Raw genomic sequence first — 27,177 nt, 5'->3', positions numbered from 1 at the left:
GTCTCTTCCAAAGGAGCGTAGGAGCCACAGCCTGAGCAGGGAGCTGCAGCGCAGGGGAATGTCACCCGGGCTCCGGCCGGCGCCGAGAAGTTGGGGGATAATGGTCCACGCGGGGAAGTTGCTGCTGCTGCTCTGGATCCGGGGCAGGGAGAGGTGCCCGTCCTAGACGGCGCCGTGCAGGTGCCCCTGTCCCGGCGCTGGAGGTCTCGGCACACAGCGGGCCCGGCTGGCAGGCTGCGCCCCGCTCGCAGCAGCGCCGGGCGGGCTCTCCGGGTCCATAGCGCGCCGCACGACCTGCCGGCAGCCAGGAGCTCCGTGCGCCCCGGCGGGCAGCTGGCCGCGGCGTCCTCCCCGGAGACGGGCTGCGCGGGGCTCTGCGGAGGAGGAGGAGAGACGGGCTGAGCGCGGGCACGCACGGCGGGAGCCGCCCGCCGATGGCTCACCCTCCCCGGCACCGCGTGGGCACGGGCGGGGACCAGCTCCCGGGCGCACGCGGGCACCTCGGGCTTCCCCAGCGGGCTCAGCCGCGGCGCCGGGCTGGGCGCGCTCCGCAGCCAGGGCAGCAGCCGACGGGCCAGTTCCCTCTTCCCCACCCCCAGCCGCGGGGCTCGCCCCGGCTGATGTGGCCCAGCAGGTGTGAGCGCTTCCGTGCGCCGGCTTCCCGGGTCCTAGCGCCCGCCTCGTGGGGCGCGTGGCTCAGCGCCTGGAGCCGGCTGCCGTTCACTCGGGCCGGGGAGCGGACTGCGGAGTCCCGCAGCGAGTCCCGAGGGGGTCTCCCAGTGGCGTTAATGGGGGGCTGGCACAAAGTCTCCCCCTTCATCAGCCTCGTCGCTATTCTTTCAGTGCGCTGTTGCATGTCCCCCTCCCCCACCAGGCAGAGGGGACCTACACTCGCCCTGGGACCAGTCCTAGTCCTGCTCTTCCTCCCTCCCTGCCTTTTCCCTCTGCGTTTGCTTTGCTGCACCAGATCCACGTTCCCACCCCCATGGGTTTCAATTCCCCAACTAAAATGATCAGCAATGAAATAGTTAATGCCGATCTGTAAAGTGTAAGCCTCTGTAGGCTTTAGTGTCAACCCCTAGTGAAACGACTGAAGGATGGGGGAGTTCCCACCTCTCGGTCATTTTGTCAGACTCTCTACAGACTGCATTGGTTACGCTCCCTTTGTGTTTGGAAGGTTTTCTTTGCAACTGTGAGGGCCTGAAACTTTTTAAAATGAAAACTGAGATTCTACAGAATCACCATAAACTGTGCAGACCATATAAGTACATCAAGTAGCCAGATGTTTGGCACTATTGTCCTAGACATTGTGGACTAGATTTTCAATAAAGTTTAGCATGTTGGGTGCACAAAGCTCCTTTGAAAATCAGGCTGTGATGATGGCTGCTGACTGAGAGACTCTCTCTAAGTACTGGCTGCTTTCCTTAGCTAACTGGCCCAATGCTGCCCTGAAGACCCTAGCTAGGCCCTTGAAGTTAGATTCCTCCTGCTCTCTACCATTCTCTGCACCCCTTCCTCTGCTTTGCAAAGGAGGAAGGAAGATGACAGATCACTGACTGTTCACAGAAGCTAACATTTGAGCGGAACTCAGCAGATCACTATCAAATCTTTGTTCTCACCCACCTAGGACCAGCCTCTGGGTGTGGAGTTTGTTTGCTGCTTAAGAAGCATAAATTGTGAGGCAGAAAAGTGGGGATCCTTCTAATGCACAATGAGATCAGACCTATTTCCAGAGTTAGTTTCTTGGTAAGGGGAAAGGTGGCTGAGTGAGGTGTCATGAATGTAACCAGGTTCTGTGTTAAGTGTGTCTGGGCACAGCTGTTCTCTGTGTAAGGGGAGGCTGTGTGAAAATAGATGTTACTGAGAAGTCATGACTGCAGCCAGCATTTGAAGTGGGCTGGAGCAGCTGGCCTCTGCAATGGCATGTGAATTCCTGTAGTAAACAAAGCAGGTATTTTCTTTTATTCTATAATCTAATGGGAAACTGATGAGATCTTAAAACACTTTTGACCTGCACCCTCTCCTAGCTATTCCTAAGAGCCCCACCTGAACACCCTCCCCTAGCCTATTGATTAGGGTGTTTTCCCTTGTGTCTCCAGGGTCTCCATATGCCTGTGAGCTGGAGACAAGTGGGATGTCTCCTTGTCTAACACAGGGAGATGAAGATTTGAACCAAGGCAACAGAATAGACCTTCCCTCCATCCTGCAGGTCAGGGACCCCATATTCTTGCAGTCAGGGCTTGGGGCTATGGAAACATCACAACTGTAGATGTGGGAAGGACCTGGTGACCAGCACCATGTACCAGTCAGCATCTCTGACCACTTCCCCAATCACATCAACCCCAAGGCAGCACCACACCCCTGAAGCATCTGAAGAAGTGGTTTTTCACCCACGAAAGCTTATGCCCAAATAAATCTGTTAGTCTTTAAGGTGCCACCTAACTCCTCATAGTTTTTACCAGCACCCCTGTTCCTGACCTCAGTCCAGGATCATTCCTTCCATTCTCAAATATCTGACCTCTTTCTTAATGCATGAGCACTGATACTGCCATGGGGTAATCAATAACTGTCAACAGGTCCTCAGAGCTTATATGCACTCTCCTTGTCTGCCAGAATTCAATAAGTGGTCTATGCTCATATATACTGACAGCACCTGTTAGATGTGACTCAGCCATGGAATGTTTGTGATTGGCCAATTTTTCCTATTTTAGGGAGACCCAGAAGCTATAAGTAGCTTTAAAAGCTGCTTGCCAGACAGCCTCTTTGCAACTAGGCTGGCTTGAAAGGTGTTGATCCAAATTTATAGGAAAACAGTAAGCTGTGGTACTGTCCACTACTCATACTACCTCACCTCCTTCTGTAGCAGCCTTCATCCAACAGCCTCCCTGTGCTTTGCAAACATGAACCCTTACAACCCTTGTGAGTTAAGTAAGTGTTATCCCTGGTATACCGAGGGGAAACTGAGACATAGGAAGGCTGCCAAGGGTCACTTAGCATATCAGTAGCAGAAATGGAAATAGAATTTGGCTAGATGTTGGGGGGCTTTCACTACCATCAGAAGCTTTCCCTCTGAAACACACAGAAACCAGAGTACTTCATTATTGTGCTCCTTTCTCAAGTGGGTGTTCAGCAGGGCTGAGAAGTAAACAAGTACTTATGCTTTCAGCAAGTGGTCAATGTTTTCTCCTCAGCTCCTAGACAACACTATACCAGGCTGCTAATATAGGGTGTTATAAGCATGAGGATGTCAGAAGCCCCAGAGGGAAGTATGTTCTATCTGAGAGAAGAGGAAAGGGAAGGCTAGATGAGACCATTAGTGTCCCAGCTTACAGCTGCAATGGCCTATAAGAGTAACAATATGGGAAACTGCTATAGCACCTCTGTATCTACCTCTAGACCTTACTAGGTGACCCTGCTTTCCAAAGGTCTCTGTAGGAAACAGGATGGCTGCCACCTGCCTTCATTTTGTGGGATAGTCAGTAGTGATTGATCTATTCTCCAAACAGAGCTGAAATATCTTCAGGGGCTGATGCAGCATCACAGTACAATGGCATTCATGCCACATTGTGACATAACACACATTCATCCCCCAGAACAAAGCAGTAAATGTGCAAAGCACAGCTGGCATCCTCTTCAATACACAGGTGCAGCCTGTGGACATGATTGGTCCCAGCATGCAATGCACACCACCTTCATCTGAGCACTAAAGAAACATTGCATGCTGGGGCCAATCATGACCACACCTTTTCATTAACCATAAGAGCAACTTGTAATCTGCTCCATTTATGCAAATTAAATGCAACCCTCAGGATTCTGGCAAGCTGCCAGTGCAGCCTGCCTTCAATTGAGCAATGCCTGAGCTCTCCTAACTCAACATAGTCATAGATTCTTAATTGTGTCTTTCCATATTTACTGATAAATGAATTAAATATAATTACTTAAGTGCATAAGCACTCTAATGCTGCCTTCTGTATAAGAATCTCCAGGTACTTCACAGGAATTAACCAATTAAGCTGCATATCTCCTACTGTGAGGTTGGTATGATCATCCCCATTTTATAGGTGAGGCACTGAGAGAGGTTAAGGGAATTGCCCTAGTTCACACAGCAAGTCACTGGCAGAGCTAGGATCAGAACCTACATCTGACTCAATCTTGTGCTTTAACAGACAGATCATAAAACAAGATTGTAAGGATAAGATCTCAAGCTAAATTCTGCTCTCAAATCCATTTAGCACTCCCATTATAATCAATGGGATGGGTATGCATGTATCTGTGCTGAACTGGGCCTGAGGTTACTATGGAGAAGGCCTTGAACTCTCAGTTTATTGCAGAGCAGCAGTACAAAATAGGACAGAGGTAAACAAGGAGTGACTGAGCAAGCAGAGAGAAGGAACAGAAATAAATCATTCCATGTGATGCAAGAGTTAGTTCCCATCTGGAGAGTTGTGTGCCTGTTAGTTGCCATGCTGCAGAAGCAGTTGCTGCCTCTAAGGGCTTGTCTACACTACAGGACTATTTCGAATCTACTTAAGTCGAATTTGTGGATTCGACCTTAATAAGTCGAATTTGTGTATCCATACTAAATACACAAATTCGAACTTCTTAGTCCACATTCACAGGGCCAGCTTCGACTTTGGAAGCGGTGCACTGTGGGAACCTATCCCACAGTTCCCGCACTCCCCGCTGCCCATTTGAATTGTGGGATTTCCCCCCAATGCATGCTGGGGGGAAAAATGTGTCATTGAACCCAATCCCGCCTCCCTGTCTTCCTTGAAAGCGCCGGCGGAAATCTGTTCGCGCTTCTCTGGTCGGTTACAGCGTGGACGCCACAGCACTGCGAGCATGGAGCCCGCTGCGATCATCGCTGCACTTATGGCCATTGTCAACTCCTCGCACATTATCGTCCACCTCTTCCACAGTCAGATGCTGAGAAACCGGGCGAGGAGGCTCCGGCAGCACGGTGAGGAGAGTGGCGCAGACCTCTCACAAAGCAGGGTACGCCGGGCAGTGGAGATCATGGTGGCAATGGGTCAAGTTCATGGTGTGGAACGGCGATTCTGGGCCCGGGAAACAAGCACAGACTGGTGGGACCGCATAGTGCTGCAGGTCTGGGATGACACAGAGTGGCTGCGAAACTTCAGGATGCGTAAGGGCACTTTCCTTGAACTGTGTGACTTGCTGTCCCCTGCCCTGAAGCGCCAGGACACAAGGATGCGAGCAGCCCTGACTGTGCAGAAGCGAGTGGCCATAGCCCTCTGGAAACTTGCCACGCCAGACAGCTACCGGTCAGTAGCGAACCACTTTGGCGTGGGCAAATCTACCGTGGGGATTGCTGTCATTCAAGTAGCCCACGCAATCGTTGAGCAACTGCTCTCAAAGGTAGTGACTGTCGGAAATGTCCAGGCCATCATAGATGGCTTCGCGCGATGGGATTCCCAAACTGCGGTGGGGCTATAGATGGGACTCACATCCCTATCCTGGCACCAGCCCACCAGGCCAGCGAGTACATTAACCGAAAGGGCTACTTTTCAATGGTGCTGCAAGCTTTGGTGGACCATAGGGGACGTTTTACCAACATCAACGTCGGGTGGGCGGGCAAGGTTCATGACGCGTGTGTTCAGGAACTCTGGTCTGTTTAGACGCCTCCAGGCAGGCACTTTCTTCCCGGACCACAAAATAACGGTTGGGGATGTGCAGATGCCTACAGTGATCCTCGGGGACCCGGCCTACCCGCTAATGCCCTGGCTCATGAAGCCCTATACAGGCGCCTTGGACACTGAAAAGGAACTCTTCAACTACCGGCTGAGCAAGTGCAGAATGGTGGTGGAGTGTGCTTTCGGACGTCTCAAGGTAGATGGCGGACCTTACTGACTCGCCGGACATCAGCGAAAAGAATATCCCCGTAGTTATTGCTGCTTGCTGTGTGCTCCACAATCTCTGTGAGAGCAAGGGCGAGACCTTTGTGGCCGCTTGGGAGGTTGAGGCAAATCGCCTGGCTGCTGTTTACGATCAGCCAGACACCCGTGCTGAGAGAATATCCCAGCGGGAAGCGATATGCATCAGGGAGGCTTTGAAAGCGAGTTTCCTCGCAGAGCAGGGTAACCTGTGACTGTCCACTTGATTTTAAGAGAGCCTGATCATAAACCAAGTTTTCCCCACTTCCCAAGGACGTTTTAAAACTAAGGACATGTTTTAGTAATTAATAATAAATCTTTCGTTGACTTTGCATTTCTGTTTATTCGTTGAAACATGGAAGCATTCTGTGCTGGTTAAGGTGTGCACTGATGGGTGGGTTTGCAGGAAGGGGCGAGGGGTGCCGTCCTTGGATAGGGGTTACCATGACGGCTGTGGGTTTGGGCGTTGGAAGGGGTGAGGGGTGTGGGGGAAGGGTGAGTATATGCCCCTGGATGAGGTCTATTTTTGGGGCTCGGGGCACCGGGGAGGATCGTGACTACGGTCCAAATGCATGTGAAGGGAAGCCTGCCTTTACATTCGGGGATGTCAGGCACCAGGACCCTGCACAAGCATACACCTCAAGGAAAGACCCGGGCAGCATACACCACACAGACTGTCCCTGGTGCCTAGTGACTGCAGTCTGTGTGTGCCCTGCAGTTGACCCTGCAGCCAAGTCTGTAGCATGGCACTGTGGGCTATGCAGTGACATTACAATAACCCCCCCCCCCCCACAGAACAACAGAAAGTCTTCTGACACCAGAAACGTGACGGAAACAGTCAGTAACACCAAACCGCTTTTAATAATGTAATACACAGTGGGGGGTTTGAACTTGGAGTTGGGACTGGTTGATGCTGTAAAGAAAGAGCTTGTACAAATTTACAGCGACAGTTGTCTCTAACATTATCGGTGTGCTGCGGTGCAGGGACAGTTCTCACGGCCCCTACCGCCTCCGTCTTGTCACTTTGGGTGAGGGGGGGACAGGACTTCTTGGCGTTGGAGGGCGGTTGCAGATGCACTGCAGGGGGGCTCTCTCCTCCTGACTGCGGTCTTGCAGAACATCTACAAGGCGCCGTAGCGTGTCCGTTTGCTCCCTCATTAGACCAAGCAGCGATGGAGTCGCCTGCTGGTCTTCCTGCCGCCACCTATCGTCCCTTTCCAGGAGTGTGCGATGATGCTGACACCGGCTCTCCTCGACTGTCTCTGCTCTGCCGCCTCCGCTCTGGAGCTGGCCATCAGTTCCTGGAACATGTCGTCCCTTGTCTTTTCTTTCGGCGCCTAATCCGAGCCAGCCTCTGCGAGGGGATGGCGGGCAGTCCGGGAAGGAGCCAAGCTGTGTGATGTGAAAAAGTAGGTGATTTCCTTGAACACATACATGTTTGCCAACAGTAAACACAGTCTAGTCAGTTTCAGTGAACAAGACCAAAGAGGGAACCAAGTCTCAGGAGATCTCAGAACTAGTCCGAGATTTGAATACGCTCTCATTGGCGCGCCATTGCACTGGAGAGCGCATGCGAGGAAAGATAGCTGCATCCTCTTGCACAAAGTCCTGGTAAGCCTTACAGTACAGAGTGCTTATCAGTTAGTGCTTAGCTGTGCTCTCCTGCTGGAGGCAATGTGCAAAGCAGAAAAGATGAGCGTTATGCGGCATCTCCCGCCAGTGAACGGAAAGACCCTGTATGCTTTTCCTCTGAGGCCTGCCACAAGTGGCTGTTAAGCGAGGTCATTCTTATGCAAAGTAAAACTCTGTTAAGCGAGGGTCATTCTTATGCAAAGTAAAACTCTGTTAAGCGAGGGTCATTCTTATGCAAAGTAAAAGTCTACCATGCACAATAGTAACAGTACACTAATTCCACTAATTAGATGCAGCACTTCCACAACGACATCACCCTGAGGCGTGTCAGGCGCACACAGAGAGAGCGGATGTTAATAGAAGCCCTGCACAGACCAGGACCCCTACGCTGCCATGCTCGTGAGGCGATGGTCCCCTCTACCTGAGGATGGCATGGCGCGGAAGAGTGTGCTTCAACGGAGCACCCAATAAAGCACCTCTCCCAAGAAACCTCTTGCTGAGGCTTTTCCAGCTGCTCTCTGAGAGCTTTTTGAAATATCCCCAGAGGACTATTGCTCCATTGCTGTTTGTGTAGACCTGCTGTTTGTTTAGTTTCATATTTAAAAATGTTTATATAGTATTTCTATTTTTATATAAATCCCTGTTTCTTAAAAAATAAATGTTTCCCTGTTTGTAGCACTTACCGCCTGATCCTTCCCCTGATTCCGAGTCCTGGTTAACGGGCGGACGGTTGGTAGGGGATCTCTGTGAGGGTGATGAAGAGATCCTGGCTGTCAGGGAAAGCGGGAGTGGGTTCGATGTCGCCTGCGCCGTCCTCTAAAGACCCTTCCTCATCTTCCCCATCGGCGAACAGGAGGGGAACTGTCCCGGTACACTATTCCGTCCTCGAGTCCACCGTCACTGGTGGGGCAGTGGTGGCAGACCCACCTAGAATGGCATGCAGTGCCTCGTAGAAGCGGCATGTCTGGGGCTGGGCTCCGGGCGTCCGCTTGCCGCTCTGACTTTTGATACCCTTGTCTTAGGTCCTTCACTTTCACGCGGCACTGCATCGCATCCCGGCTGTATCCTTTGTCTTTCATGGCTTTAGAGACCTTCTCGAAGGTCTTCGCTCCGCTTGTTGGAGCGCAGCTCCGAGAGCACAGACTCCTCGCCCCACACAGCGATCAGATCCTGGACTTCCCGGTCAGTCCATGCTGGGGACCTCTTTCTAGTCTGGGATTGCCCGGACTCCTCTGCTGGAGAGCTCTGCATCGTTGCAGGTGCTGCGGAGCTCGCCCCGATGTGCAACCAGAACGTCAGATTCAAACCGCCCAGACAGGAAAATGAATTCAAATTTTCGCGGGTCATTTCCTGTGTGGCTGGCCAGAGAATCCAAGCTCGGACTGCTGTCCAGAGCGTCAACAGAGTGGTGCACTGTGGGATAGCTCCCGGAGCTGCTAAGTTCGATTAGCATCCACACCAAGCCTAATTCGAGCTAGCAAGTGCGAATTTAGCGTTACTCCACCTGCCGGGGTGGAGTACCAAATTCGAACTAAAGAGCCCTCTAGTTCGAATTAAATGGCTTCCTGGTGTGGACGGTTGAGCGGTTAGTTCGAATTAACGCTGATAAATTCGAATTAAAGTCCTAGTGTAGACCAGGCCTAAGATGAGCATAGTGCCAGGTGACATCAGGTATCTAAGAAATGGAACAGAGGGGGGAGTGTCTTATTTCCCTGAATAAGAGGTGACCAAAGTTTCCCAATAGAAATTACAAAATGATGATAAAGAAAGTTAGGGCTAAAAACCAGGAATAACTTAGCATTGCTCTAAAGCAGCTAGGAGAGAGTTATTTGTGGATGGTCTCTAGGAATGCTTCCTATAGTCTTCTCCGAAGACACTAATTACTAATTATTTGTATCACAGTAGCACGTAGAGCCCTATTATCCTAGGCACTACAGGCCCATAGTGAAACATAGGCCTTGCCTTGAAGAGGTTACCATCTAAATAGACAAAACAGACAGCATTAGTTCCATTTTACAGACAGATGAAGTGGCTTGTCCAAGATCAAACACTGGAGACTGCTGCAGAGGAGGAAATTGATTCTAGACCTGGTGAGTCACAGCCTTGGGCCTGAACTACAAGACCATCCTTCTTCTCAGCCAGTGTTGCCAACTCTTCTTGATTTTCACAAATCTCATAATATTTGGCACTTTAAGAAAAGTCCCAGCTCTCTGAGTCCTGTGATCGTGGGAGAATCTTGGCTTTTATTTACAGGGAAAGGGGTTGGGGGGAGTTTCTAGCCCTTATGGTTATCCAACATATATGTGTTCTGGTTTTTCCTCATGATCTTTGGGCCCTGACTCATGATCTCAGAACGTTTTGGGGTTGCAATACTGCTCATCCTAAATATAAAACCCAAATACAGAATTCACTGTATGAGCTTTACTTTCTCTCTGTATAAAGTTTGGTGAGATGATTTTATATGTGGCGGGGGGAGAGGGAGAAGAAGCTTCATGGACTTCTCCAGTTCAAAATATTCCCTGCCCAGCAGTTTAGCTTCTGTAAATGGAGAACAGAAGCTGCTCTTAAAGAGCTAAAAGACCAGAGAGCTGAGCACATGCTGCTTGAAAACAAGCCTCTCTCCTTTTCTTTGGTGTCTGCCTGGAAACACTATTGCATTAGGACCCTGAAGAAGGCATTACTACTGGAGGAAATCACTGGGTCATGCCAAGAAACGAACTGTCTGCTTCCCAAATATAGTCATGAACGGGGGTAGAAGCAGCTGGGTCTCAGTGGAGAGACAGGCAGTTATGGTTCCCCATCCCCCGTTTTGGATCAGGACTCTCTCTGCAAACAGAATTTGCATTGAGGAATGACTAAATATTTAGCTGTGGCTGTGGGATCTGATGGAGGGGTGTTTTGAAACCCTCCTTCCACTCCCTGAAAAGAAGCAAAATGCAGCTCAGAATGAGGGAGCTGGATTAAATGGGAATCACCAAATATTAACAAATTAAACATTCAACAAACAAAGGAAACCAACACTGAAACTCTGGGTTCAAAACAATTACAGAGATTAGACCAGCTAAACTGGTGACTAAAGGGATAATGTAGGTTCAAAATCATTTGCAAGTCAGAAAGTCCCCCATTTTGCAAAGCAACATAGTGTAGATAACTAAAACTGAACAATTCTTTTTGAAAACCCAGACTGGATTTTTGCTGCTTTTGCATTTCAGCATAGATGTGTCAGTTTTACTTTTGCTTCCATTCGCTTTCAGCGCAAGGTTTCCCTGTGCTAAATAATGCTGCAATATTTGCATTGCAAACACTTCAGGGGGGTGGCTTTAGAAACGTGTTTTGATATGATTTTTCTTTCTGACTCCCTGGAAACTTTTGTATTGCTCCTTTTTGTCTTGTACAACATAAGGCCTGTCATCATCCTGTCATCAGATCTGTGTTGGGGAGAATCCTGCACTTGCATGGAGTCCTGGGGTCGGAGATTCAGTTGGATCTAACTGCAGCAGCCTTGGGGCCGGACTTATATAAAAGCAACCTTTTGTGCTGAGTCTGACTGGTCAGTGTCCAATTAGATACTGAGCAGATAATAACTTAGTACACACTTGGGTAATATTATGTGACCATCTGAGAGTTGATAGTGTTGATGGGAATTTCATTACTTCTCTTGTTGTAAATCTCAGGCATGGGAAATGTTACTGCTGCTTGTTTGCTGAATTGCCTTTTAAAAGAAATCAAGAAATGTCTATTATTTTGGCGGATTTATTTAGTGTAATTCTTTCAAATTCTTTCAGATTTGTGGCAATTCCCATACACACAGCAGGTGACACTGTAACAATAAACCAGGTAGTAAGAGTTTGTCTCTATAATTAACAGATTCATCTTGTCCCTGGAGGTTTAACATTATGTGGCCCTGTTAATGCTCTGAGCCAGCCAGAGCGTGTCTGTGAGTGACCTGGCTGTAGCAGGCAGGGTCAGGGCCACCCGGCCACATCATCATGCCTACCATTGTCATTGCTACAAGCAGCATGAGGAGGCCTCCCGAATGGAGTCCAGGTCAGAGTGGAAGTTAACCCTCTCATGCCCAGGAACCCTTCAGGTCCAGCACTGCTGTTCAGAATCTGTGATCAAAGGGTTAAGAGAGGCCCATGCCCAAATGGAGAGGCACTGTGGAGTGGTGTCTAGCGCAAAGAAATTACATGCTAACTTCTTCCTGTATGGGAAATGGGAAAGAAAGGGTAACAGACAAGCTAGAGGGAAGCATCTAGGCCTGTCTCTGTCATGGGCTTGCTGTCTTAATTGAGACCAAGTGCCCCAGTAAAAGCTAGCACAAAAACTGGGTAAAAAGCAAAGGTCTGCCAGAAAATCAGGTGCTGCATCCAAGGTCAGCTTTCCTGTAAAATACACTACAAAACTCCTGGAATGGGAATGGCATGGGAAAACTGAAAGCCCCTGTCCCCTAGCAGCAAATTGCTATGCAAACTAGTCCCATTTCCCAATGGGAGGGGTTGCAAGCTTTACCGAAGGCTGCCCTTTATGGACATTCTCTCCTCTCCCCGGAGCAAAGGTTGGAATTAATTCTCCTATTGCAAATGAATCTAGCCCAAACAAGTATCTGTGTATGTCAATCACATAACAGACATTCCTGCATCCTCAGGATGTGAAGCCCTAGTCCGGATGGGTGCATCACCCTGACATGCCCCCCAGGAAATCCCAATGGAATCAAAGGGAAACAATCTGGCTCTTCTCGTGGCCTGTTTCCCCATTCTGGGAACTGTTTGCCTTACCTCCTTCAAGCCTGTCTGTTTTCTTACACATCTCATCACTATGTGCTTAAATATCTTTGTTTCATAAGGAATGAACAGGCGTTTGTGCAGTGTTTTTCAGATGCTGAATATGAATATACTAGGACACTGCTTATCTCTCTACACTTGATTTCAGGTCCCTGGTTTCCTTCATTCCAGGGGTTAAGAGAACTGTAGTGTGTGAGCTCAAAAGGAAAATTTAACTCCGCCTTCCCAAAATGTCTCAAAAAAGCTATTGATTGGGAAAGAGCCCTGTTTGACAGCGTGCCAGTGCCAAGCTGGGGAACACACTAGGGCAGGGTGCTGATATCCAACAGCAAGCTGAACTTTAGCTAGTGCCACACATAAGGTACATATACTGCTAGCTAAAGAGGGGTTTAGTGACAACATTCCTCCTATTACGGCAGCCTTCCATCAGGCTATTCCATGTCAGCTAGCATCAGGCTATTGAAGGCCCTTGATTCATCAGCATCTAATTTTCCTCAGGAAAGGCAGCAGTTATCTTGTGATTCCAGTCAGACCATGTGGTGTTTGTTTGTAATTAGTTCTCAGAGTCTAAAGCCCCCATTATCCGACTTATCATTAGCCACCAGAGCTGTGCAGGAATTTAAAGGGACAGTGTGATATTTAACCATGCATATTTGCCACACAATTTTGCTTGATTTTTTGGCATTTATTACAAGAGGCACTTCAAGAAAATAATACTCTCTCCCTCTGAAGGTTACAGCTACCATCTACCTTGCCAGTATTGGAACCATAGGAGGAAATGATGCCCACCGCACAGAAAGCGGAGCTCATAGTGAACAGATCCCACTACTCTCTACAGATCCTATGAAAGCATCAGATGGATCCCTTGAGAACAGATCTGCCTTTTCCACTGAGCAAATCAAGACACAGTCACCCTTTCCTTTTTGTTGTCTTCACTGACCTACCTGAATCTTAAGAAATCGTTACCCAGTGCTGACTGTAATCATCACTAATTGGTGCCGGCCCAGGTAATCTCTAGCCTCACTGATTTTAACTGCTAATCCTCATTAACCCTCCTTCCCAACTCTAGTCAATCCCATCTTGTTCTAGCAAATTCTCACCAAGTTGGGCTATTCCTAGCCAATTTTTGTGGGTCCCAAATAACAGCAAATCTAGCCTATCCTAACTCATACTCACGGTTCTTAAGCAATCCCTGTCAGAGTGAATCGCCAGTGCCTCCCCATCCTCACGGCTCCTTCTCTTTTCTAAGGATGTCACAGCTGTCCTTGTTCACTGGACCTCAGGGGATGCAGCAATGTACACCGAGATTTTTAAAATATGTGCAGACTCTTAAGGGACTTGTGTGCTGGGAGTTTAAACAGCCCCTGAAGTTTCCGGTGCCAGCATGCTCCTTTGCTGCCTTTGAATCTATCACAAAGTGGGCAGTGACAAGGGGGAGACGCCCCCTGGCAACCACACTAGATTCTTGGTCACTGTGTAGCTTGTTAGCAGTCCAAATGGAGAACGTCTTCTGTTATCAACCTGGGGACTAAATTCTACCTCCCAGTCTCACCTGGCAACGGTTACCAGGGAAACCTGGAACTGCTCCTACAATAGAAGAGAGTTGAAGCCCAGGGGCCTCTCCCTGGAGGCTGAGGGAGAGATTCAGCTCTCGCCCACTCCAAAGTAAATCAGGAATAACTTCACTGGCTTCCCTCCAGTTACTCCTGGTTTACACTGGGGTAGCTGAGAGCAGAATCTGGCCAAGAATAGCTACGCCCCATTGAAACCAAAGCTGGGCTGAGGTGTTTATCTCAAGGCTAGGACATTTGACTGTGTACCCTGACATAGACTGAAGCAATGGGCCAAATTCAGGCCAGTTGCCAAATGCCCATTGACTTCAGTGGATTAGGATTTGGCCCTGGAATTTCAGGGTCACTGATGCAGTTTTGCCAACTCTCTGATTTTTACTGTGAGTCTTGGAAAATTGCAGGGGGAGGGGTTAAGGGTCCCTGTGAATTGCTGGTATCTGCCTTCAGTCTTGGGAAGGCTTGTCCTTATCGAAAATGGCCACCATCTTCCATTACTCGACTGAAGCCACAGGCCACTCTCAGGGAAAATGGGTGGTCCTTTTGTCACTGTGTGTGGGCCAGGCAGGGGACAGGAAAACATAGAGGTGCTGGAAAGGGGGCTCTGGGCACAGCAGGTGGGGAAAGAGTGTTGAAAAACAGGACAGTAAATATGAGGGGACAAGTGGGGGGGGATGCAGGTAGCAGACAGAGGGGAGCAAGAGGAGACTGTGACGGGCAGGAGATTGGGGGGAACATGAATGTGGGGGACATGTAGCGGGGTCCTGCAGGGAGAATGGGTGCGGCAGCTGCCTGTCTTGTCTCCCTGGAAAGGAGCTAGAGAGGGATAACATGGCAGCTCCCTGGGCCCATGGGATATGAGTGGGTAAGTGGTGTTCCCTCCAAGCAGTGGACAGGGAGGGGAATGTATTTAAGGTTGCATTTTGACCCTGAGAAGATTCCATGCAAACTGGGGATAGGCAGCAGCTTCCCCGGAGGTGGAAAAAAATCAAGAGATTGGTACAAAACAGTGGGCTTTATTTGGCTTTAAAAATCATGAGATTTTTAGAAGGATGTCTCATTATTTTTGCGGAGTCCTTGTGGCACCTTAGAGACTAACAGATTTATTTGGGCATAAGCTTTCATGGAGTAAAACCCACTTCATCAGATGCATGGAGTGAAAAATACAGTAAGTAGTATATATATCACAGCACATGAAAAGATGGGAGTTGCCTTACCAAGTGAGGGGTCAGTGCTAATGAGGCCAATTCAGTTAAGGTGGAAGTGGCCTATTCTCAACAGTTGACAAGAAGGGGTGAATATCAAGAGAGGGAAAATTACTTTTGTAGTGCTAACGAGGCCAATGAAATCAAGGTGGACGTGGCCCATTTCAAACAGTTGACAAGAAGGTCTGAGTATCAGCAGAGGAAAACTTACTTTTTGTAAAAAGAACAGGAGTACTTGTGGCACCTTAGAGCAACCCATCCATTCCCAGTCTTTATTCAGGCCTAATTTGATGGTGTCCAGTTTGCAAATTAATTCCAGTTCTACAGTTTCTCATTGAAGTCTGTTTTTGAAGTTTTTTTGTTGAAGAATGGCCACTTTTAAGTCTGTTATTGAGGGTCCAGGGAGATTGAAGTGCTCTCCTACTGGTTTTTGAATGTTACAATTCTTGATGTCTGATTTGTGTCCATTTATTTGGTTGTGTAGAGACTGTCCGGTTTGGCCAATGTACACGGCAGAGGGCATTGCTGGCACATGATGGCATATATCACCTTCATCTTCTTGTCAACTGTTGAGAATAGGCCACTTCCACCTTAACTGAATTGGCCTCATTAGCGCTGACGCCTCACTTGGTAAGGCAACTCCCATCTTTTCATGTGCTGTGATACTGCTTACTGTATTTTTCACTCCATGCATTTGATGATGTGGGTTTTAGCCCACGAAAGCTTATGCCCAAATAAATTTGTTAGTCTCTAAAGGTGTCACAAGGACTCCTCATTGTTTTTGTTGATACAGACTAACACAGCTACCACTCTGAAACCTGTCTTTATTTTGGGGGTCTGACTGATGATTTCAGTGCTTGGGGTTGATTACACTTCTGAGGTACTTAATCCCTGCCCCCAAAATACTGCCTTTTGGGGTGCTGGGGGTAGAATCCAGACTTGCCTAGCCTCGGGCTTCTGGGCAGTGTTCCTGGTCCTCAGCTCTGGCTGGGCCTGATATTTCAGAGGTGCTGAACACTCATACCTATGTTGTAGTCAATGGGAGATGTGGGGGCTTAGCACCTCTGAAAACTCAGGCACATGGCTTGTGTCTGTGGTTAGTTCCTATTGTGACTGGCTTCTTCTTCCCCACTAGCTGGGTTACAGGTGGCCGTGGTTTGAGAGAGAGAGAGGCTAAGGGAATTGAAATAAAATGTTCTTGTAGTGGGTCACACCACCTGTCATCAGCTCTAGGGGAGGCTCCTGCTGCTGTGGGAGGTCTCTGGTCACAGTAAAGTTTTGTTGGAGTTTTAGATAATGTGGTCTGGCTTCTTTCCTTTGCACACCTCTGCTGTTACACGGTAAAGAGCACTATCTCTTGGCATACGACAGTTTATACCAGGGTTTCTCAAACAGGGGTCGCCGCTTGTGTAGGGAAAGCCCCTGGCAGGCCGAGCCAGTGTGTTTACCAGCCCCGTCTGCAGGTCCAGCCGATCGCGGCTCCCACTGGCCGCGGATCGCTGCTCTGGGCCAAAGGGAGCTGCTGGAAGTGGCGCAGGTCGAGGGACTTACTGGCCGCAGCTTCCAGCAGCTCCCATCTGCCCGGAGCAGGAAATTGTGGCCAGTGGGAGCTGCGATTGGCCGGACCTGCGGATGGGGCAGATAAACACACCAGCCCGGCCCGCCAGGGCCTTTCCCTACACAAGCGGTGACCCCTGTTTGAGCAATCCTGGTTTATACCAATATTTGTAAGTCTAGGTTAAGTAAAATTGTTAACACTACAAAAGTCTGCCTGACCCAGTTAGCTAACTTTACACTTAGCCTGGGAGTTTGCAAGTGGGGCTATCTGCAGGGCCACAGGCATACACAGCATACACGGCTGCGTAGGACACCTGAAATTTGGGCCACCCCTGCGTTTTAGTGTCCATCCCCCCCCCCCACACACACCTCTTCCTATCCCTATTCTGACCCTTCCTGCAGCCTCCCACCACAGCTGGCTGCTGCAGCCTGGTGAGTCTTCCTCCGGAGGGGATCTAGTATTTAAAAGTGAAAAAGTCATCCATCCTGCCAGACCTATTAGCACAACACTGAAACTGTTAAAGAGTGGTTCAAATGGTAGTGAAGCCATTTAACCGGCATTTGCCAACCTCCAGGTATATACTGTCAGTTTCTGAATTTACTGACAAAAACAGGTGTGCATTACTGTAATATTTACTCAGAACATGTTAGTCTACAGGACCTTAGTTTAAAATTTGCTTTAAAAATATTTCATTAGTGTGTTGCTGAAGATTATAAAATCACATCTCTAAAAAATCCTTGCATAGATTTTTAGATGCACAATCTGAGTATTCATCTTTAGCTTTAAATGCTAGGATCGTCAGACATATAGTTTTTTAAATAAATCCTTCAAAAGACCACCCTTATCTAAAATACACATGCGAGTCTGGGCTGCCGTCAGGCATAGGGGCACCAGTTTAATAATACTGCATAGGGCCCTATAAATCCTAAGGAAGTCCCTGGCTGTCTGGTGCTTCCCTGGCTGAAATCTCCACTGCTCCATGGACAATACAGGAAGAGAGAGTGTTACCTAGTTCAGAGAGTGATTTGGTGTTTTTTTTTTTTAACATCTGCTTTGCCGTAATTGCTCTGCTCTGTTTAGTTGCTGGTGGTCAGACACTAGAGCAAACTTAGCTTACTACTGTTGAGCCCCACTGTGTGGCTTGTGCTCAACTCAGTGAATGTTGCAGTCAAGACATGCTGGCCCTTTGTGGTGTGTAGGAAGCTTTTGCACCAAGTGAGCCAGAAGGGAGAGCCTGGAACACTATCTTGAGACAGAAGTGGTGTATTTTGCCATGAATTCCCCACTGCTGGCATGCAGGGCCACCCAGAGGGGGAGGCAAGTGGGGCAATTTGCCCTGAGCCCCGCAGGGGCCCCCACAAGAGTTTGTCAGGGCCCCTGGAGCGGGGTCCTTCACTCGCTCCAGGGGCCCCGGAAAACTCTCGCAGGGCCCGGGCCCCCGGAGCGTCTTACGCTCCAGGTCTTCGGCAGTTGGGGGTTGTTTCGCCCCAGGGCAGAAGGACTCCCCGCCGCCGAATTACTGCAGAAGCGGGATTCGCCGCCCAAGTGCCGGGTCTTCAGCGGTAATTCGGCGGCGGGGGGCCCCCGCCGCGGGTCTTCAGGGCACTTCGGCGGCGAGTCCCGGAGCGGAAGGACCCCCTGCTGCCGAATTACTGCCGAAGACTCCAGACCCCTTGAATCCTCTGGGCGGCCCTGCAGGCATACATATATGTGCACACTCCTACAAAAGCTTAGAGTGCCTTAGGCAAGTCGCCTGCAGCCACACTTTTAAAAGAGGCCACTAATGAGGTGCTTTGGTTTGATGGGGCCCAACCTGACACCTTCTGCCTGACTTGCTGCGAACCATGCACACCACTTAATATCAGTGGGAGTGGCAGGCGCTCTCAGCCCCTTTGGCAGTCAGACCCAAGCTGTCTCAGAACGAGGCACCTGAACTCAGTGGTAACTTCTGAAAATCAGGGCACCAAGTTCTATAGCCCCGTTTCCCAACGAGGTTATACTCCTCCCTCTCGCCAAGCTGGTGTGAGGTGAGGCTAAATAGACAAACATCTGTAACGTGCTTTGCCGTCCTTGGAGAGAAGGGGCTAGAGAAGGGGAAACTATTAATTATTTTTATTTTGATCAGGGTTTTTATTCAGATAAACTATTTTAAAATGAGATCAGGGCTTTGATTTAGTTCAATCCTCTCACCCTGCTGTGCTGGCGCACCTGTGGCAGGTCCAGGCAGTCCAAAACAAGCCGCCTGTGAGAGAGAGAGGTCCACTGCTGGGAGAAGTAAAGTAATGGCAGCTGAACTTTGAATTCCATTTGGAAACTGACTTTTATGGACTTGCCTGATCCTTAGTGTTAATTGAGGGGAGTCCAATGAACTGCTTGGGGAAAGTGGGAGGTTCTCCCTAGCACTGCTCACCCACCACCCTCCTGGCAGACCCAAGGTGCAACAGTGAGGGGTTCAAACCTCTCTCTGCCAGAGACTAGCACTGTGAAGTGGGGCTGTGTGAGGAAAGTCCTGAGGGCTGTAAGTGGGGCCTGGAAGACACAGGTGAGTGACGATATCTAGCACATCTGTTATACGTCCTTGCAGCTGCGTCATCTTATCGCCCTCTCAGAAGGGGAGTTGTTACAATGGAAGTGCTGACACCACCTAGCCCATGAACTGCAGTGCAGCAGGCTTTCAGCAACAGCCTTATTTCCCCTGCCCCCCCACGGCTGGAGCAGAGCCAGCAAGTGGAGGAGGGCGTCACATTTCCCCTGGTTGGTGAGTACACTGTCCCTTCTCCAGGAGGTACATGAAAGAAGCAGCAGGAGTTTCTAATGGATGTTTACTCAACCAAAGGGTGGGTGTACATGTGCGCTATTCAGCAGCAACATCCTGTTGGAAACTTCCTGTGTTACTCATTAACCACCTGCCCACTCACTGAACATGTACGTGACCTAAACTCTAACCCATTAAACAGCAGTGCACAGCAAGGTGTGTGAGAGGAAGGATGCTGGGGAGCCTGCAACACGCCCAGTGTATAATGAGTTACATACAATATGCAGATTAGTGGTCAAGGGATAAAGCAATTGCAGGGGCTGATCATATGTAGCAAGCAAGAAACATGTATGTGTTGGGCAGGGGGGTTGTTTATGAAGGAACGACGTCTGTTCTGAGCTTTGACTAATAAGGGACAAGCTGAAATGCATTTCTTTGTGCTACAGCCAGAGCCAGCTTGCTGAAAAGAGAAGGAAGGTAGGCCCCAGCCTTCACAACTAGTCCCTATGTAGCCCTATTATCACCTAGCCCCATTATCACCTACGTGCCCTGGTGGCCCTCCCACACAATCTCCTAGAGTCCCTGTTCTGAGTCCCAAGTGTTGTCTTTTCCTCCCCAAAATCTGCTCTTCTCCCTCGTGAGCGGGTGAGCGTGTGTCACTGCCTCTTATCTCTGGAAGTTTGTCCCAAATCCCGTAGTGCTTAAGAGAAGGGAGTTTGTTAGAAATATGGAAACAACAAATCTCTAAACTCTCTTCAGCCCTGGATTTCCACTGTGCTCCGTTAGCTGTGTTTGAGGTTCTTTATGTCCATGTTTTCTGTGCTGAATACAATGTTGGCATTAAACATTAATTAACAATAACTTTTTCTGTGCTTGCTCTGCTTGCCTCACTGATGTCAGGCAATTCTACCTGGATCACTACTAGCAGTCTGAAATCTGTTCTCAGACTCTCGCTAGTCCTCTCCTGCTCCTTGCTTGCAATCTGCTCATTAGCTCCAAAGCCATTATGCAAATTTCTCCCCAAGATCAGCCCTAAGGAATCAGTGGAGTGATAACACCAGTGGGTCAGCCCACATGATCACAAACACTGATAATCTCCCATGGCAGCTGTGACAGACTGATCATTTCCTGACATATCCTGAATGAATTTTACTGAATTAAGTTAAACCTTATTGAATTAAGGTTAATACCTTTAGGGTGCATTTGTATTAAAAATTCAATTAGTGTATGTGTTGTTGTAGAATTGTATGCAACTTCTCTAGGAGGAAGAGAGGGATGCTAATGTAATTCCTTTGGTTATCAGCCCTTTGAAGCCACCCGTGGAGAGATGCATGTATACTGGTTCAGAGGTAGAGGGAGTCCAGGGACCAACAGACAAAGCATTTTTGGATAAATAGCCTGGTTTTAAGCTGGCTCTTCCTGATCCAGCAAATGGACAGGACCCCTGGTCCACAGAGGGGAGTGATGGAAGGACTGGGCCTACTGAGGCCCCATAAGACGGTGTGATTGTTCTGAGCTGAAGCGGAACTTGGAACCACAAGGATACTCCTTCAGTGGGGTGCTCCAGCCAGAGCCCCTGTTAGGGTTGGGGTGATCTCTGGTAAGCTTATTAGCTGGTGTGCAGGTTCTTTTCCTGTTTTGGGTATGTTTTCTCTGTAGTGCTTTTTACCTTCAGAGAATAAAAGAGGCCTGCACAGGAAGTGCTGTGCGGTCAGTAGCTATAACTGTGGGCAGCCACACTGTTAACTGTCTTGGAAGAGAAAGTGGGCACATCTGCTCAGATTGTCTTTTGCTGGGCTAACACAGTGAAGGCAGGGAACTGTGCAGCCTGGAAATACCAAGGTCAGAAAGGAGAGAGATGTGGGTCTCCACCCAAGAGAGGTGATGGCTGGGGGGCGGGATGCCTGACAGAGGGCGTCATTGCTAGAGCACTGGGGGGGAATACTGGTGTAGTTGCCCTGAACTGTGATGTATTTCCCCTTTCCCCTGGATCTTTTGCCCTGTTTCTCATTTTAACCCTCTGGTTTCGTAAGTAACCCCCCTAAGGCAGGGAGCTTGCCTGGTTAGCGTCATGCACCGTGATGAGATCTTTGGATGAAAAGCAAAACCCCTAAGTGCTAAGAATTATTGGGCTACATCGTCAGCTGGAATAAATCAGTGTTGCTCCATGGATTTCACTGGGGCTATGCTGATTACACCACCTACAGATCTGGCCCATTGCTATTAATTTACTACTATCAGAGCAGATAGAAAACTCCAGGTATTCATAAGAGGCCAGAAGATAAAAGAACTGGCAGGTGCCACAGGATGGGTTGCCCCCTGGAAATCAAAATTTGCATGTCATGGGGTACGCGATGCACACTCCTCACCATCCATGCCCTCCACCTCTGCTGAACTCAGCAGTTCAAAATAGCATTGCTGTCTTTAAACCGCTTATGTGTATCATTCTGATCCCTTCCTCTCTCTCTCTCTCTCTCTCTCTCTCTCTCTCTGCAAGATGACCCTTCTTCTATCCATCTGGTTTTGGCAGATCTCTATCATTTACATCCCCCTAACCCTACACATTCAGTGGCCCATCTTCAGTCCCAGCAATATCCTCCCTAACAGAAAACGGGCACCAGGAATATCCACGATATTCAAATAACATTGGGGTCTTTGGTACTTCCCGTTGCCTCCAAACTCTCATAGCCCTGTGTATAACGTGATCCATCGCTTCTTGGGCTGAATGCCCTTCACGTGATTGCTAATTAATATTGCCCCTCTCTCCCCAGTGCCCCTTCATGTCTCCTGCTCTGTGTGCTGCTTGATTCTATTTGTCCAGTTCCATACACTGCACTGTAGGAGCCATGTATCCAGCCCACAGATTAATCTGTCCAAATCCCTTTCAGTTTGCTCATGCTGTCCTCTCCTTTGCTGCATCCTCATCCCTGATGCCCTCCCTCCTGTCAAAAAATTAAGCTACTGGGAAAATTGTGGCTTGAAGCCTTCTCAAGTCCTTTGTCTGTAGATGGAAGAATAGTTTCAGGGGCAGGAAGCAGGGGTGTGGCAAAAGGAAACCTGTTGGGGAGAGAGAAGAGGCTGGGGGTTGCAGAACAAGCAGCCCCTCCCTGTGTATCACACCTGCCAGCCCCATCACACAGTGTGCTTCCTATTCTTAGAAAACAGCTTTCAACCCTGTGTTTTAAATGCATTGTGAACAAGTCTGATGCATAGGTGTGCAGTATCCCATGGAACCTGGAGATCTGGTTCCCCTCCATCTATGTGGTTAGTAATGTAGTCCAAGGATTGTAGCCAGTTCAATGGGCTGATTGCCCCTAAACAGCCCTTTCCCTAGTAGTGCTTCTCAGCACTTTCTTCCCACTTCCTGTGTCAGGTTTGCAGATCTGGATTCCCATCGGTGCTCTCTGGTTTCCTTCTGAAATAAGGGACCATCAGCTTCTCTTGCTGACCCTGCTGCACCTAGCTGGGTAGTAAATTGCTTTAATCATTTAAAAAAGCATCCAGTGGAAAGTGTCAGATTGGCAGTGGTACAGCTGGAGATAGTCTATTTATCCACAGAACACATGCAGCAAGAGGAATGGCAGCATAAGCCTCCCCACACTGCACAGCCAAAGGGTCTCAGACATAGTTCAGGCTCCATGGCCATTCAATAGCTGGCCTCTGGTTGGGCACCAGATGAGGTTGCCAACTCATGCCACCTATGATGGTTGTTTTGTGACCTCTACACCCACCCAGTAGGAACTGCACTCATACCTGCCAGGTTCCTTTTACACAGGCCACTGACCAGCAGCAGCCAGATGGTAAAAACTTTGGGCATTTTAAGCTTGGGCTACATATGACCTAGTTATCAGTCACCTGTACCATCCAGCCTTCCCCAGTCTGATTCCATCTAAATAGCCATTTCTTCTTTGTCGCAGTGAGTTTGAACAGTCTCTCTCCCAGGGTTTCACTTACTGAACTGCAAGTTCCAAACATGTGATCAGGCTCACCCTATTCTCTGGGTGACACACTTTCTCCTGGCTGCTTTCAGAACACGCTGTAAGGCCATGTGGTTTGGCAGCTGTATTTTGGGCTCCCTACACTGATTAATATATAACCCATCTTCTTGATTTTTTTGATATCACTTGGGAACTGTTTCCTTGCATTTGCCTGTGAGCTCCTGGGTGTTCCCCTGTCCTGGATCCTTTGCTTCTGGCTGGTGATCTATTCAAGCTGGTAGATCTGATTTGAATAACATGTCTGACTTTATCATAGAATGTTCAGATGTTGCCCAGTACGTGCCGTATAAAGATGTTAAATAAAAAGAAACACTAGTGAATTCACAAGAGCTAGTTATATCTTATGTTTAAAAAGTGGAGGGGGGGGGGAGCAGCAAAGGCAACTCTCCCCAAGAAAGGATGCCACATGAGTGTTGAATGGCTGTTGCTCTTTGCAGGTGCTACAGGGTATGAATAGTAATTGGGAGATTAGGCCAGTGGGTGATCTGTTACAGCAGATACTGTCTTCATTGGTGGCCAATCCAAGTGCTCCATTTCTCCAAGCCATTTAAAAACAGAGATGGAACTGATTGTTGCTTTATTCAGAGGTCATGCACATGGCATTGTGAATAAAGCAACTCTCCCTCCAGCCTTGTAAAATGCAGCAGGAGAGGCAGAGCCTTCAGAACTACATTTCCCATAATGCACAGATCTCCTGGTCTGAACCCATCCTGGGATTAAGAAGGCTACAGGTAGTGACTAGTTTAAATCCAGATTAGATTTAGTTGAATGCTGCAGGAAGGAGGAGAGTGTGACCAGCAGCCGGAGAGCAGAGGCTAACTGGTGAGAGAGACTGACGTCCACTCCTTTAACTTGAGATGATCTTGTCTCCTGGCTGGAATTGGGGCTCAGTTCTGAGGGATTCTTAGCTCAAAAATATTACATGGATTCTCAGGATACTGCTGGGAGGGGTGTGTTTTCTCTTCAAGCCTGGGTGGCTGTGATGGGAATTTGTAGTCATTCTTTGGGCATTGAAAAAAAGTTCAGGGAAAGATGGTGGCATTTGACTTCAGAAGACTGGCTGAGGCAGAAGCCAGGGCTGGTTCTACCATACAAGAACAGACAGTTGTTTAGGGAAGCATTGTGTTAGAGGTAGAAGTATTGCAACTGAGGGGTTGTTGGGGAATGGTTACACCTGTCAGTCCTCAAAAATCCCTAGATCCATCACTTGAGAGGAGGGAGGAAAGTCAGCTATTATTTCTCCACCCCAAAACAAGGTGTCTTTGTCTTTTTCTGTATCCTCATAGGGACCCAGGAGCAGATTTCAATGTCCTTACACCAAGTAGTACCGTTCTCCTCGAATAAACCTATTGATCTCGGTGGAGTGAGGGGTACTCAGGGTGTCTGAGAGTGCCAGAATCTGGTGGCTGAGGCTTATTATCAGCCTGTCACTGAGAACTCCACTTGGCAGTGATGGGAGTTACTCTGCGTCACAGCGAGTGAGCGGGGTGAATGGTTTTGCTTCACTTGGGCTGCTTGCAGTGAACAATGGGCCATCTCCAGTGAGAAATGTCTGATCAGCTGCTGTTTGTTAGGAAAGAAAAATAATGACACACAATGGGGGGAGGGATAGCTCAGTGGTTTGAGCATTGGCCTGCTAAACCTAGGGTTGTGAGTTCAGTCTTTGAGGAGGCTGTTTAGGGAACTGGGGTAAAAATCCGTCTGGGGATTGGTCCTGCTTTGAGCAGAGGGTTGGACTAGATGACCTTCTGAGGTCCCTTCCAACCCTGATGATAATAACAATAAAAAAGCTGCAGTGGAGTTACTGTTACTATTATAGTAACTATTTAATATAATGGAAATTATAGTTAATATCATTATTAAGAAACGTCTGTATTATTTGTATTGTGGAAGCACCTAGAAACCCACTTCATTGGGCAGGACCCCATTGTGCTAGGCACTGTACAAATAGACTTGCAGTTAGTTCTGGTTATCTGCTTATTCTGTGCTCACAGAACATCTTATTTAAAATTCTGCAATGGAGCAGGAGTTTAATTTTGACTTTCTTAGATGTTACCCTTCCCTCTTGCCCTTATCTCTCCCCATTCCCCAGACCTCCCTGCTCCTCCCAGCATCAGGTCAGGTCAACTCTTAAACTGGTGCAAATCAGTGATTGACTTCAGTGTGGTTATGCTGATTATGCTGATTAACATCAGCTGAGAATCTGGCCCTATGCTTAGAGGGCAGAATGGGCAAGAAGATGAGGATAGCATCTAAGAAAAACACAGTTAAACCCAGTCACAGGTTCCCACTAACTGATGAGATGGCTTAGAATATTGACCATCCTGTCGTCTCAGGTGGACACCCAATGTGCGGTGGCTGGCCGTAGACAAAGTGCTGGTGGTTCAGTTCAGAGAAACATCCCAAAGTTTGGAGACTGCTCTGGACCACTTGGGCCTGCAAAACCAGGCCAGTTATTTATTACTTGTATACTGCAGTAGCACCTAAGGGGTCCACTCAAGGACCAGGACCTGTACAACCACACAACACAAAGATGGTCCTTGCCTGAAAGAACTTACAGACTGTTTCTTGCGGCATTTTGACCCTTCTACACATGGCTGGAAACAGGAGATTTTAGGGAGAGTGAGGCTAACACGTCTCTGCTATCCCACACACAGAAAGAGGAATTTCAGGCCAGCACAACCCTTCCCAGAAGAGAGGGGGGAGCCCAGGCCTGTTTATGTGCAGGAGAGGGAAAGTCCTAGGGATCCTGAGAAACCCCAATAAAGTGTTATCTACAGCCCAATGGGTGGTCGTTTTGGACAGATGAGCATTGTTATAGCTGGGAGGATGAAGTACAGCACAGTAGAACTGGAGTCTCTGGTGGTTCTGTCCTTGTATCAGTGATGACTCCTCCCTTGGTCACCTGCTGGCTGACACAGCAGTAAGGAGGGCTTGCTGTTCACTTTCTCTGGGTACTTTCTCTAGGTACAGAGGTGAGAGGCTCTCCCCTCTCTGCAGAGTATGTTCCAGCTCCTTTCCCACTGCTGGTCGCGGCTGCAGGCAATACAGGAACCAATCAGGTAATCCCCCAGGACCCAGTTGCCTCATGACCTTTTGCATGTTAACTGCCCACAGCTTTGTGTTAGAAATGAATCAGTGACTGGTGGGATGTCTGACCCTTTGCGTTATCTGGGACAGGGATCTTTACAGTGTCCTGAACCCTGAGGAACTTTGCCCTGATGCTGGCCCTTTGTGTGATTGTTTAATAAACCCTTTTGGATGCCTGGTGCCTGGGAGAGAGCCCCATTTCTCCGGCCCAAAGGACTGTCCATGTTGTCAGAGAGGGAGCGTGCTGCATTGTGATGTTTCCAAGCTGTTTGCTTTGCCCATCAAAATAGTGTTAATGTTAAAATATTTTTAAAACAATAAAGAAAATGTTATTAAACTGAAAACCAGATGGGAAAAGATTTAAAGGTCATATCTCGCTTCTGCGCTGGACAGGTATGTTCCCTATGCATGCAGAGGACATAAATTCCATTTCACAGAAGATTTCAAAATCTGGCGTTGTTTCAATTTGAAACAAACCTGAAAATTTCAAAATTCTCTACAGAGGAAAATTCTGAAGAATTTTCACTCCAGGTTGATTGACATGTTTCCTTTCAACCAAATCCAAAATGTTTTAATTTTGACTTTATTTTATAATACAAAATAAAAAAATTTCTAAACAGTCATTTAAAATGTAAAATCAAAACGTTTAGTTTGGAAAATGAGGGAAAGGGATGTTTTCTCTTTGTTGGAACA

The 27,177-nt window shown here is 48.4% G+C and overlaps 1 protein-coding gene across 1 annotated transcript in view; it reads left to right on the top strand.

Annotated features, from left to right (window-relative positions):
- The first annotated feature begins 9,172 nt into the window (after window positions 1-9,172).
- Window positions 9,173-27,177, top strand: part of ARL13A (ADP ribosylation factor like GTPase 13A) — a 40,443-nt gene continuing 22,438 nt past the window's right edge. Inside the window, 4 exon segments of the mRNA XM_039487921.1 lie at window positions 9,173-9,197; window positions 9,546-9,616; window positions 26,362-26,395; window positions 26,397-26,456. Of these exon segments, the coding sequence (XP_039343855.1) occupies window positions 9,550-9,616; window positions 26,362-26,395; window positions 26,397-26,456 (161 nt within the window). The 5' untranslated portion in view covers window positions 9,173-9,197; window positions 9,546-9,549.

This window comes from Mauremys reevesii, linkage group 9 (genome assembly GCF_016161935.1).
Source record: "Mauremys reevesii isolate NIE-2019 linkage group 9, ASM1616193v1, whole genome shotgun sequence".
Lineage (NCBI taxonomy): Eukaryota > Metazoa > Chordata > Testudines > Geoemydidae > Mauremys > Mauremys reevesii.
The sequence above is the reverse complement of the archived record's forward strand: the minus strand, read 5'-3'. Positions and strand labels throughout refer to the sequence as shown.